General features: G+C 40.8%; 1 protein-coding gene across 2 annotated transcripts; it reads right to left on the bottom strand.

The window, feature by feature from the left end:
- Positions 1-306: 306 nt before the first annotated feature.
- tdrd3 (tudor domain containing 3) lies at positions 307-11,500 on the bottom strand. Of its 2 annotated transcripts, none has more exons than XM_030771233.1 (14): positions 11,363-11,500; positions 9,940-10,024; positions 9,606-9,671; positions 8,853-9,013; positions 6,328-6,469; positions 5,954-6,025; positions 5,560-5,709; positions 4,972-5,121; positions 4,542-4,713; positions 3,949-4,071; positions 2,098-3,101; positions 1,836-1,961; positions 1,375-1,510; positions 307-499 (listed from the first exon to the last, which is right to left on the bottom strand). In XM_030771233.1, exons 1-13 carry the CDS (start codon positions 11,398-11,400, stop codon positions 1,394-1,396), a joined length of 2,406 nt encoding a protein of 801 aa, XP_030627093.1. In that variant the 5' UTR covers positions 11,401-11,500; the 3' UTR covers positions 307-499; positions 1,375-1,393. The 2 variants fall into 2 exon arrangements, with proteins under 2 accessions (XP_030627093.1, XP_030627092.1); XM_030771232.1 differs by having other exon boundaries at positions 1,375-1,476.
- Between the last annotated feature and the right edge of the window lie 2,892 nt (positions 11,501-14,392).

Below are 14,392 nucleotides of genomic sequence, written 5' to 3'. Positions count from 1 at the left end.
AATATTAACCAGAGATCAGTGTCCAGTGTCAGAGTTTGTATGCAAACAACATCATGCCTGCCTCTGTTCCAAATGTTGATTAAGCTCTGATAGTCTGCAAATAATCACATTTGCAGATTCATAAAAAAATATATACTTTGAGCCATTTTTTAATGTTATTTCAACAAAAATAAAATCAAAGAAATGAACCACGCCCCCCCCCCCCTCCAAGCACGCGCGCACACACACACACACACACACACAAAAGAAAAAAGGGGTGAAGCGCTTTTATGCTCATCATCAATATTTTACAAATCTTTACCATGTACAACAGCCATTTGCATTACAAATTACAGTAGTTTGTGTGTCCAGGTTTAATTTATGCTACGTGTGCAGCAAGCCCTTGGAAGATTTTGCATCTCAGCCGCTCCAGTACAGAAGAGAACAATAATGCGGAAGTGAGTTTCCAGCTGCAGTCTTCATCTGATTAGTTGCCATCAGTTTTCCTGGGAAAATTTGCCTAAGGGAACAGACATAGATCCAGTCGATAATTTATTTCACTTCCTCCTAAATGTCATGAACACAAGTTGTGCAATAACTAGTATCATATTAAGACGAGAAATTATTGTCACAGAGAAAAAAGGAAATTGTAAATGACACATGAAGACATTATCTCAGCACCCACTCAGCCCAACACAGAGAACTGCTCATTTTAATAATGACGCTGGAATCGCCTGGCAACTGTTGATCACAAGGCTTTATTAACGCCTTTGACTTGTGGATAATGGAAACAGACACGGGTCTAATTGCCTATTCCGGGACCACGGTCGCTGGCCGTGGTCATATTATTACATCCACAACAATCATCCGTACAGAAATTTCACAATGCCACCAGGAGAGAAGCAATAATTGAAATTAATGTATCCGTGTTGTGGGCAACTGGGATTCTGATGATCTGTTTTTCAGTCTAAATGATTAGGAAACTAACTCTAAAGATAACCCCCGTTGTTGCAGAGGCCAGATGGTGTTTTTGGTTGACCGTTTCATTCCGGAAATTGTGTCAAATGTATATTTGTGCTTGCTGGCTGCCAACTACCTGGAGATGCCCAGTGGAAGTCAAGTGGTCATGCTACACTGGGGTAACTGGGTATGTGGTACATTGGGTGTGTCAGAAAAGACCACCACTCCTTTAAATAACCTTTAAAATTTTTCTTTTGTGTCTTGGAAAATAGCATTGTACTACTGATTTTCAAATTGTAGACTGGAAAAGAGTACTGCAGCGCTGTTCTGTTCGTCGTCTTTTCTTTGCGTTCAGCACTTTGTTATGACCACAGCCAGTCGATTAAAGAAACACAATGCTCTTCTTAAGCCAGAAAAGTCCAGGGCCTGGCTCACCTGTATGTGTGGTGTATGCTCAGTCTCTCGCTCTGGGTGGTTGGTAATACTGTTGAGTTGGCCGCGTTCGCCGTGGCTGCCCGTCCCCTCCTCTGCGGAATTCTAGAGAATTCTCATAGTAAACTTCATCCTCTTCCTGTCAACCGCATATTATGTACACAATTTAAATTACCCAAAGATCAAATCGATCAAATCAGCTTTGAATTTCAAAATGATTTTGAACAAAACAAGGGGATTTTCAAAATAGGAAGATCCACCAAATGTGTACTTTTTCTTAAAATGATTAAGCACCTGCTGCACCTAGAAGATAAAGATTGACTTAGAGAGCTACTGGCAGCGAGTGTTCAATTTGGCCTGCTAAAACAACCACTTGATCATGGTGTGTGTATAAACACAGGTATAGTCATGTTTCATGCACTAAATGAATGAAAAGTATGAGTGGTAATATGTGAAGTTCTTACCCACAGGTCCATCTGTACAGGTTTAATATTGTGAAGAAGAACCTCTTCACAATTCCCATAATCACTGAAAACGACCACAGCTGTCGATCCAGACGGGTGCACAGCATCGATTCTGGCCCGATAAAACTACACACGATAAGTAACAGAGGGGATATATAAGAGGTACTTCATATAGACACTCATTTATTTGAACAATGTTTCTGTGCAACTGAGGTGTGAGACCCTGACTAGAACACACCGAACTGAACTGGTTTTCACTAACCTTGTTGTCTTCCCAGTAAAGTGCAAGACACTGGTCTCCAGGTTTCCAGTTTACCAGATTACCAGTCTCTGCCATGTGACCTTGCTCTGGGCCCCGTTGACCTTTGATTGGTCCTGACCTCTTCTTGGGTGCAGAGTTATGAGAACTGGAATTCTTGTGAGGTGGTGCAGAGGAGTTCGGTTTGATTGGACCAGTCCGTTTATGATCCGAAACCCCGTTCTGGAGATGTGTATGTGAAGTAAAGCTTCCCCCTGAAGGCTGGATCAGTCCCACATCTTGTATTACTGTCGAGTCTTTACCTCCTAATTGGTGCACAGAATTTGAGTTACCTACGTTGTCCACGTTAGGCCTTTCGCCCCTCCCCTTCCTTCGGTTGTTTGGTTCTGGCCTCCCTTTAGATTCCTGCCCCATACCAGCTGATTCCGCTGGTCGGGGTCCAGACCCCCCATTCGCCTGTCCCTTTCTAGATGGAGGAAAATCAGATACACCACGCTGCGAAACCCTGGACCCTCCTGCCCGCTGCCGATCATCATACTCTCTTGACTCTTGGTGATATCCTCCAGATACAGCGCTGTGTTGGGAGTCCTGATGGATGGTTCCGTGGTCCCTGGGTGTTGGCTGGAAGTTTCCAGATGACCCTTGTTGATCTCTTGACCGTGGGTTTGCTGAGGAAGGGAACGGAGGGTTCATCTGTCCGCTCTTTCCTTCCTGTCTTTCTTCTTGTACCCTGTCTGGAGCCCCTCTCCCTGGCTTCTCCCCTCGCCTCCACTTCTGACCTTGCACCGGTGCAGAGGAGGAGGGGGGAGGGTGAGATGAGTCTGCATTAGGTTTGGAGCCTTCCCCATCTCTCTGGAAGCGTGGAGGTCTGTCGTTCCTCTGACCCTTGCCTTCATTTCGTGGAGGATATTTGGGTTGAAAGGCACTTTTGGAAAAATGATCTGCATTAGGGAAGCTCATCTTGCTTGGATGTTCTTGATGTTTTTGTGGGGGCTGGGTCTTTGACTCTAGAGTGAGAATTCAGAGAACAACAAGAATAAAAAAAAACAACAACAAAAAAACCAAATAAAAACACAGTGCATTACACAGAATGTTTTAGTTTCCAAAATGTTTTGGTCTGCTGAAGATACAGAAAATGAATGTGAGACCACATCATAATCCACAGCGAAATACCAAAACGATTTGCCTGCCAAAAACAAACACATTTTATTCTTATATTAGCCCCCTTCATTTCCTTGGCAAACCATATGTCAATTGCCTCTTGCCAACAAACCCTAAAGTCAGAGAATTAAGACAAGCTGTCTAATAGAACTTTTTTTTTTTTTTGAACTGCTTAATGTCCTCAATTGAGACTTGCCATCTGTCTAACTCTCCTACAACGGAAGCCCATTTATGCAACAACTCTGGATGAACAGTGTACTTTTCCAAACATTGATCGGGTTATTCCACCTCTACGAACAACTGAAATTTACATGCAATACAGCGCACTGACAAACAGGCTGGACTAATGAACACGCACAAGCATGACTGGCAAAGTATGTCATGGCTCCAATGCCTTCAGGATTTAGTCAAAATGATGGGTTGGAGCTGACAACTTTAAAAGGTTCTTCAAATGGCAGTGATGCTAAAAGAGAGATTTAAGAGACTTAGCAGCCAGTACATCTGTACTTCATACCGCGGATCTAATTCTCATCCTGTCACATTTCCTCAAGGAAAATGACACCGAGTTATGGTCATGGTTTTTAAATTAAACAAACATGTTTTGTTGACAGTTAACCCTCCATTGACAAGATATACAAAAACTGAACAAGATACATAGGGAACAGAGGACAAACTGAGAAGAGATCCTTTTACCATCAATGGAAAATGCCCCCATCTTTGACTCCAGGAAGTCAAAGAGAGTGCTTGGCCCAGACGGTCGCCCTCCACCCTCCTCGTCCTCCTCCTGCCTGGATCTCCCCCGACCTTTCCCTTTGCCTGCCAAGAGACAAGTGAGGGTCTGCATTACCACAGGACCTTGTGTCATAATTACGCATTAAGCCAGTCAGTCATGATTTTTGGTGGGGGAAAAAAAAGAAAAAAATCAGTACACAGAGCGTTGTCTTTGTAGTTCTGAAAGCAAGACTCCAGTTCTAGCCTCTACAGTTTGGGTTTGAGTTTCGCATTCAAGATTTGAGCTTTTAAGCCTTTTCCATGCATGAGATGGCTTTGTTATGAAGCTTTGTGCTTTTGAATTCTGAATCAGTCTTGCTCCTTTTGGCTTTGTGCTCAAAGCATTGTTTTTTCTGTTTTTGTTTTTTTTCGGGTGGGATTTTCATGTGGACTTCTTTTTCTTTTTTTTGTGCGCCAAATTAAGGATTCTAACTTCAAGCCCGAGTTCATGGCCACGTGTAAGGTGTTGTAGTTTTGGGATTCTGAGATGAAAGGTCAGCAGGTGAGGATGGTACCTCTGGGCGGAGGCCGGCTGTGTTCGGCCGGAGGTGCTTTGTGCTGGCCAGATCCGGTCAGTAGGGAGTTGAGCGCTACCTCCAGGTTATTGTTATTGTCAAGGAGAGCCTGTCGAGCGGCCTCTTTATTAAAGCCCATCTCCATGATGTTCCTCAGAGCTCGCTCATCCACCTGATGAACAAACAGCAAACAAACGGACAAAATGGATGGGAGAGAGAAACTGGAATAAATAGTATGAGTGGATGTGAAGGGAGCGAAAAAGCGACATCAACAACTCCATTCATCTTCTTTCCTAAGCAAAGAAATTATCCACTCTTTTTCATGTTCTCACCATCTTACACATCCAGACCACTGTTTTTTTTTCCCTAATTCAAACCTGCACCACTATGAAAACGAGTAGATGCATAAAGGTTTCCAAACACCTCTCACCAGTTCTCTGTACATTCCGTCTGGTTTGCTTTCCGTTTTTGGCTTCTCTCGCTCTTCTCTTCTCTTCTGATAGGAGTCTCGATTCTTGTAAGTGGTGACAGGATTGGTGAGATTGCTTCCAGCATTGCCTCCTCCTCCAAACGTACGTGTCTGAACAATATTAATATGCAGTTAGTATGCAGTTATTTCAGTGTTTATTATGGCTTTGAAAAATATGCTTTGAGGTTTAGAACACACAGCAACACAATGACAGTTTCATGGGTATGGTAGGATCTGGTTAATCAGAACGTAAACATAATTTACAGAACAGTTACTGGATTGCTACTGAGTGCAAGAGTTAAGGGAAAAAAAATGTTTTCAAAACAAAACCAGTACACCCGTCATAAAAAGTAAATATTAACAATATTGACTATATTAAGAGATATTTATAACAATGTTAGCTATATATACATGATGTATACACATACACACACACATACACATGTATATAAGTGAATAAGTCATGCGTTCTTGCTGTATGAAAAAGATTTTTATTCATCCCTACAAAATTTTACTAAATGACAAAATGTTTAAATCTCAGGTAGTCACCTCTTTACTCTTGGCAACTTCGGCGATTGCAGCAGTCCTCTGTTTCTCAAACTCGTCGTTTTCATCAGCAGTTTTCACAGCGTTGGCGCTCTGCAAAGTTTTCCTCTGATCCAGCTCCCGACTGTCCACTGCCTCCTTCCGCACACATTTCTGAGGGACGGAAAGAAGAACTGAGGAGTAACCAGAGCAAACAGCAATTTCTGAAAGAGTAACTTTACAGTCTAACAGATTTGTCATTTCAACATGTGCTGCTTTCCTCCCATTTCAGAAATCACTTGCAAAAAGAATAACTGACATGAAGCAATCAAGCAGAAATAAATTATTTGGAAAAGGGTTACACTTTGCTCTGAAGATTTTGCACTGCGACAGCGCACATTTAGAGGTGGGTTCTTACCTGCCCAAAGGGAACAAATGGAGGAGGTCCACCTTCTGCTCCTATGTTACTCCTACTGTGTTTGGCAAGACTCTGATGGAGATAAGATTATAGTAAGAAGGAATTCAGCAGACACCTCATATAGTTTTTGATGTAAACAGAAATTCTAATATGAATTTGGTGGGAACAAAGCAAATCTAAAAATTCATAAAAGTACCTTAGCCAAAACTCTGCTATGTAACACAGCTTGCTCTAATAGTTATTGGGACTCACTGTATACATAAATCAGTGATTATATACAGCACCCTTTAGCATTGTGCTTGAGAAACACTTTACAATAAACTGAGGCATGAGCTGTTAAAATGATCACTTTCTAATGAACAAACCGCCCTCACCCTTTGCAACTCCCATTTTTCAATCATGTGATCAACCTCCCCTCCGAGCACAGCGACCTTTGAATCGTCTAACAGCAGGAAGCCGTTCTTCACCTGTACAGTGCCCAGAAGCTTGACTTTGGTGCCAGGAGGTGTATTTAAACTGTAAACCAAGCAGAAAATGCAGCGATAAGTGATATCTGTCACGGGGGAACACCAAATATGAGGCCATCAACAGCATGAACAATTTATTGACATGAACCTCAGCAAAAAGTGCTGAAATCTTTTTCAAAAATCAGTGACTTGTTAAGAAACATCAAAAACTGATCCTAAATTTGTAGATATTTGTTTCTCTGATCGACTTCTCATTTTCAGAGGAGCTGTTCATCACTTGCGTATATAAAGTACATGAAACGGGTCATATGCACTGCACTGCAGAAAATCGTTTGGCTTCAGGGGAAAAAGCAAAAAAAAAAAACCCAAACCAAAACAAGAAAAACCCTTTCCCACCGCTCCACACAGACATACATTCACACCAGCTCCCTTTAGCCTCCAGTCCACTTAAACAAACAGACAGCTGCCTTGATCAAGCCTGCCACTCCCGGGATGTCTCATTAGAAAAGCCTGGGGACTTAGGCAGGGTTCAAGCCATTGATGCGTAACGCCACAACTGCAATTAGAGATTTCACTCAGGACCCAGTGAGCTGTGGTGCGCAGGGTCTATCCACGGATGAACTGCCTGAAAATGAGAACTAAAAGCTCAAATATGCTGGACTCAAGTGACCCAAGCTGCATAGAAAACTCTCCCGCTCTGTCCCTCCTCTTGCCAATTTCTTACCAGCTTTAGAGCCTTCACTTTCTATTCTGCGTCATGTTCTTTTAAGGAAGGTTAACTGCGTGCATGCATATTCTGCCCCTCTCTCTCTCTCTCTTTCTCAATATTAACTAACCGAAGATCACCAACTATCCTTTTTGTTTTGCTCAGACGCATTGTGGAATGATCTCAACAGTAGGCAGTTGTGTCCAGTGAAGCTCGGGGGGGAGGTGGGGGTTGGGGGGCACGGATACAGGGAGTGATGAAGAGAGGAGGAAGAATAAAGAGGGGTCTGTTCTTTGGAGAGGATGGCAGAGAGAACGTCATAGATTCCACCTGTAGAGGCTGGCACACTGCCACGACGCTAGTTGCAGTTTCGCAAGAGCAGTAATTAAGGCTGGGGATCAGTGGGAACTCGGCCAATAGGAAGGGTTGAATCTGGGGTTAGAGGAAGGGAGAGATGAAGACAGGGCAAAAAGGTCACTGAGGTCCCTGTTGGCAGCTCCAGGGGAGAGCTGCCTATAATGCTGATCCATAGTAAGATTTCCCCCACAGAAACTCTCACCTGATCAACAATGAACCAAATAACATGGACACATCCTGATGGCTGATTTACATTTCTTCTTCATAGTCCATATATACCTTAGACAATACATACAGAACATGTATACAGTTGTAACGTAGCTGTTACAAGATGTGTTGTATGTATTCATTTATGTAAATTGCTCTGGATAAAAGTCTCTCAAATGAACCAATGTAAATATAAGATGATCTATGGAAACCTAGAGCAACTTTAAGTGATAGTCTCCATTTTAAATTCTGTCAGAAATGTCCTGCCGCAGTATTCTTCCCATTTTAAAAAGTATGTTTCAGCTGGCAAAGCTTCAGTGCATGGGTCTATAAGTTGAAGCAAACACTTATATGGATGCAGTAGTTTGAGCAAGTGAATAACAGGACTAGAAGCACTTGGCGCTAAATGGCACTTGGATGCTATTTGTCAGTTTCACCCTCTGCGCTAATGTACAAGCTGCATTAACATAACCTTTGTTGTCTCTAAAGTAATTAATACCACCAGCAATCTTAATGTACGAGAATCACAAATTTTCATCTACACTCTCACTTGCCTACTCCACGCTTTCAGTCTCTGTATCAGTCAATTAGATTAAATTATCTTCCGAACACTGTGCAGTGAAAAAACTAAATGAAAAAATCATTACTGCTATCGCATCTTGTTGTAAGTGAAATCACACTATTAACTTAATAATGAGTGTTTAAAGATTTGAATCATAAATCATAGAAAAATTAAGTTTAATTGGCATGACTTAACGGCTTTCAAGCATGAATTTTAATGGTCTGCATGGTTTTTAATTCCACGCTGAATGAATTGTTACGAGAAAAAAAAAAAGAAAAGAACCCACGAACCCACTAAGCTCCAGAGCCACATATGTCGATGGCTTTGACAATCACCTATGAATGGGGAGATATCATAGGCATATGATTTATGTATGGAATGTGTAATTACGCAACTGAACAAGCATCAAAAAGGCTTAACATGCAAGCAGATTTATGAAAATGCCACCAATTTTATTTGTTTCTGACTCTGACAGATATAGAGGACAGAAGACATTATGACAATATTCCCCTTGTGTGGGGAAAAAAAAGGCTATTACGGATTGCCCATGGTGCATATTTCAAGACAACAATTTAAAAGATAAACTATGAATAGACATACCTGATTTTGGACAGGTGTTTCACTTCCACACCTGTGCAGGTGGTATGTCCATCAGTCATTTGGAGCCGGAGCATTCGAGGTGCTGCCTGGGACTCTTCATGGTCCTTTGGGGCAGCGACATTGCGGATCTTTTGTAGTTGAAGAACACATGGTCCCTCAACCTGTTATGTTGAGGCAAGGAAAAGAGAAATAGGTGTTAACATGTCTAAATGTGTGTGTTTTTCATGAAATAGAGTACAGTGAGAGGAAAACTTACATTCATACAAAATGTACAGGTACCTGTGCACTTTAGCCAACTTTTTGAATGTTTTCATTAAAATGTGTTTGTAAAATACACAAATAAACAGAAGTTACCATAAAAGTAGTTAGTAGTATAAAATTTGCATCATACTTCTCTGTAATTACCAACCTCTCAAACTATTTATGAGTGCAAGATGCCTTTCAAAATGGTAACTGTACTTTCCAGTTATTCCTCTTCTTACCCAACCAGTTTTCAGAAACCACATTAACCTATGAAACCAATCTTTCTAATCATGATTACATTCTCCATCACTGTGCAGATTGCCAAACTGCTCTGCCAAAAGAACTTTTACTATGACTCAAACTTGCAGAGCCATCTTGTGGTCAGCCTAGAAATGTGCATGAGTGCCTGAGAATAGTCCAGTACCTAACGTACATGCATTACATGTTTATCACACATGTTCATCTCCCACACTTTCTTACACCCACAGGTTTTCCTGACTGGATATTTACCTTCTCCACTCTACCACTGTTGATGTCAGTTGGCAGAAAACTTTTTCCAATAGGTCTTAGGTCACTCTACAAGAGGAAAGACAGGAACTGAAGCAAGGGTCTTATATGCAAAAATAACATCTCTGAGACCATTAATTTCAGCTGAATGACTAAACAGTTCAGGTTATGTGCACTCTAATTTACATGAAGAATATTACTAATAGGTAGCATTACTTGTGTTACTGCTATGAGTGTGGCTGTGAGAGAACAACAGCTACACGCATTCTGAGCCTTGAGAGAATTCTGCATAGAATTACATTTAATTCTAAAGATCGTTCTTTGAACGGCAACTTACATTCAGTGCTGTCTGGATGATGTCATTAATTGCTGCTTTCTCTGAGGTACCTTTGCATTCTTCTATGCCCTCATCTGTGAGGTACCTGTGAAAAAAAGGAAAACGCACAGATTCATACACAACTTAATTTCTCATTTTGTCAAATTTATTTTAATTCGACAATTAGCTATTCTGTCATTATGCTACACAAATTACAACCCAGACACACGCTTCCAGGTTATACACATTTTTGGACCTTATAAGTGTTCACTATGCTGTATGAGGGATTGTGTTGCAGAAAAAGGGGAATGTTAATAATGGTAAATCGTGGTTTTCGTAAGGACGCTGTTTTATGTTAATTTCATCGCATGAAATGACGCACAGGGCATGTTCCTGAAGGAAAAAACGAGCACAGTTATAAAGCAGGTGTTACTTAGAAACATAAGACTATTTCATGACTGCTGAGAACGATGCAGCTGTATGATAAAGATTAAATGTTTACTCGTGTCCTACTGTGTTTTCTTTGTGTGTGAAAGGCCTTGCTAAATATATTCAAAAGAATATAAAGATAAGCGGCAGACACCAAACTAATGGACCTTCCTTAAATGAGGATGATCTTCATTCCTGAGTCAGTTGGACACCTAACGATACCGCCGGCATCACTTTGCAAAACTTCGGGACTTTGAAAACATATTAACTCCTTGTATACGACTACTGTGTCCGACTATCAAACAATCGTCATCTGCACCACTTCTTCCTGTCGCAAAATACATTTGCATTAACATCGATAAATAATGCAAACGGCTTAACAGACTTTATTAGCAAAATGTGCTAACAATGCTTCAGTTCACAATTCTGTCTAAACCAACAAAAGCTTAGCTAATTTGTAACACAGTTTTTAAATCGTCCGTTTGATACCAGTAACGCCAAGCAGGTGTGAAGTCCTGAAAGTGTTGTTATCAAAATCTAAATAAAATGTGACCCACTACTATCCGGGTTTGCTAACGAGATTACACTCTTTACTGCTACGGTAGCCAGCTATTCATTTTCGCTAACATGCAAGAAGGGGCTTAGATAGCACCTGACGCTAACAGTTGTTTCACTTTTAGCCGTAGCGGCGAGTTTATAACGTATGATGTTGTTTCACTTTATAGTCTATTGTAGGGTACTAGCTAACACCAGTGCAGGTCATACACCCGCTGAAAATTAAGTGCAATTTAATAATTAAGATTTTATCAGCCGAGGTCTAACACATGTCGAGCTACATAGCATGGCCAATGTCGCAAGATAACTAACCTACATTGGTGTACTGTTAACATCCACCGCTAATATGCTAACCTAACCACAACCTCATATTGTGCCACTTAGCTAGCTAGCTCTTGTTAGCTACATTGCTATAGTAGCTTAAACGGCTATCTTGCAGTTTGCTTGTCTTGCTACCCACCAGCCTTCTTTGATAAGTATTGAGCTGAATTCCGTCATCTTCTAACAGTGAAGCGTTTTCTTCAAGTCCAACAGGATGCTAACGCATTATGGTTTTTACATGTTATACGATTTAATAATTCATCCGAGGGTGACTATTCACAATGATTATTTGTGGATACGTTATCCAGCATATGACCTCAAACCTACGGAACGTCAGAGTTCAAAGTTGAAATGCTGAAACGTCATTAAGGGACAACAGAATGCGTTTTGTTCGTCATGACTCATTAGCGAATTTAATCAATTATCTATGTCTTGAAGTTTTGAATAAGTACTTTTCAGTTAACCACAGGAATTTAACGAACGTCATACTAAGGATTACACCGACCATTCTCGCGACGAGGAGGGGGCTCGGGCAACCTGTGTGGAAGCGATTGGCCTCTACCTACCCACATTTATTTAAAGTAGTATTTATTAATAGGTGTAAACAAAGGGACTTTGGCTCAAATGTCCGTATCCTGCTGCTCAAGGCCTACTTCACTGCACCTTTTAGATCTCTCCCAGCTTTAATACAGCTGATTCAAGTCATCACCATAATTACCCCAGTAATCTGAAACCGGTATTTTAGAGCAGGGAGAGATTTAAGATATGCAGAGCCGTGGGTACTTAGAAGTACGGATGGGACACAGTACCCATATTAATAGTTTAGCAGTGGGGCTCCAAATCTTTGATGGGCGTCATTCCCTTTTGTCTCCCAGTAGGTGGCACCAATGTGCTTCTTACCATCAGTCCTGTTGATAAAACATCCACGGGCAGTCTTTTGACTACAGACAAATCTTGCTCATTACGTGTGCAAGTGGAAATCAGCCCGGCAAATGAAGGAATTCCTTGACGGGATCATTGTTCAGAAAAGACTTGTTCATCATTGCTACAATTTATTTCTAGATTAACATTTAGTTGTTTAGTGTTCAAAATGAAAAAGGCTGTCAAAGTTAAATACTCTTGCTGACAGAGATGTGCAGAATACAACAAAAATGTATCTAATTTTGAGAGAATATACTCCACTGTTATAAATGTATTTTGAAAAATCCAAAAGAAGGGGAGTTCGTGTACTGACTTGTATTTATGCAGGAACACCTAATACACTATAAAATGAGACTAACTTGAACATGAATGCACTTGACAAAAGAGAGATCATGATAACGACACTGTGGCGGCTACACCCCACCTCTGTTCAGTTTAATTGGTAAATTATTGGTAAAAGGGTGTTCCTCCAAAGCTTTGAGAGTAGCGGAGCTTCCTGTTCATTTCTATCCAATCAAGTAGTGCGCAGTTATGCCTACGTCAAACGTTGTTGCTCTCTTGGAAGATACGATTGGTTACAGTTGAGCTGTCAGCCACCGCGTTATACGGCGGGATTTTTGGATGGTCTGAATTTGAGCAGAATTTTTTTCGCGTAGCACTTCAGTATTAGTTAGTCAATTAAAAATATAAACCACCTCGCAACTTCCGAAAACATAAGCACTATTTGTGCGAATTGATTCTCGACATTGCTCGCCTGTTGGACGTGAAGTTCACAAGAGGCTAAGTGATCTTAAAAAGCCTCAAATTGGATTATTGTTAGCTGGCTAAGCTGTCAAGCTAGCTAATGTTAGCCATCATTCACGCAGCTACCGCTATCTTAAGTTAGCTAACGTTAACTTAATCGTAGTTTATTTATCCTTTCTCTTTATCTTGTTTTGGCCCCGGTGCAGGGTCATCTTTAAGCTAGAGTTAGGTGCTTGTAGATTCATGGTGAGATAACATACGACGGAAAACATGTACGAAGGCATGTGCTAAAAGGGCGAATGTTACTTTTTTCTTTTCTTTTATAACGGTAGCTAATAGAACTTGTTAGTTGTTTTGAAACTTGTATATTTAGGTGGTTGAAAATGGAAGACTACCATCATCGATTTGATCATTCCAGTCAGGGAAGAGAAAACAAAATGCATCGAAAGAAAGGATTCGTTGGACCTTCTTCATATGGTACTTCTGGAGGCGAAGAAGGAGAAAGAAAACATAAATTTGTAAGTAGTTTCCTTCGTCCCTTCCCTAAAGTATCTGCCAAGTCACATCAATCATAAATTGGCAGCTACCCGTCCTAAATCCCGCTAACTAGGCTATTACCGTTGGCAGTTTTAAGGTATGTCATTGGCTCTTGACTGCGAGGTTGAAAGGGATGCCATGTCCTCCTCCTTACCTCTTACCACTCCTTAAGAATAATGTAAAAACTACTTTATCACACCAAAATACCGTTATTCTCCATTCTTCAACACTTACGTGATGTGAACCTTATTTATTCATAATGACTGGGTACAGCAGTTTCACTCTTAATATAGACAAGAACAATGCATCTTGATAGAGCAAGTACGGACCATGTTGTATTTCCCTTAAGTGTTTTTGAGTCGCGTCTGATAGGTTAAAATGTTAATTTTGTCAACTTCTCAAGCATTTTACGTTAAGCAGTTCTGCTGTGTGTGTGTGTTTACATGAAATGATGCAGGTAAATATGTTGAATGTACTTTAAAGGAAAAGGAATTGCTGTCTTTATTCACTTTTGACGCTCTTTCCGTCGATGCCTTACCTTTGTGTATAGTTTAAGCTACAATTTTCCTGTAATTAATGCAGAGACGGCCATTTTCTGATTTGAAACCTCTGCAAATTACAATACTACACTTAACTAACAACAATTCTTTGACCAGGAACCTCTAAGTGTAGATATTTTGAAAGAGAAAATGTGCAATTACTTTTTCCATACTTAAGTGAATTTAGCGACTGCTCTTGTTGTGGTGAATTGTTTCTGATTTTCTTAATGAACGCACACACACACACACAAACGAGATCTCATCTCATCTCATCTCACCTCTCATAGTCCTGTTACACTTGTTGACTGCCCTGTCGTGGTGGCTAAATCTTAGAATAAAATTAGCACAGGGATAAATCAGGATAATCCAGTGGATTTTCCATGCTGAACTGACAAGCAGCATTGTGTCTCAATGCCCAACAGATTACC

This window comes from Chanos chanos, chromosome 4, assembly GCF_902362185.1.
Source record: "Chanos chanos chromosome 4, fChaCha1.1, whole genome shotgun sequence".
Classification (NCBI taxonomy): Eukaryota; Metazoa; Chordata; class Actinopteri; order Gonorynchiformes; family Chanidae; genus Chanos; species Chanos chanos.
Note: the sequence above shows the minus strand (reverse complement) of the source record. Positions and strands in the feature narration are given on the sequence as shown.

Excerpts from the sequence above, each read along its gene's own strand:
- tdrd3 (XM_030771232.1), bottom strand. The coding sequence starts at position 11,400 with ATGACGGAATTCAGCTCAATACTTATCAAAGAAGGCTG. Across the intron at positions 6,470-8,852 it reads AAACACCTGTCCAAAATCAG|TTTAAATACACCTCCTGGCA; the intron begins GTATGTCTATTC and ends CTTGGTTTACAG. Across the intron at positions 3,102-3,948 it reads GGGGGCATTTTCCATTGATG|AGTCAAAGACCCAGCCCCCA; the intron begins GTAAAAGGATCT and ends TTCTCACTCTAG.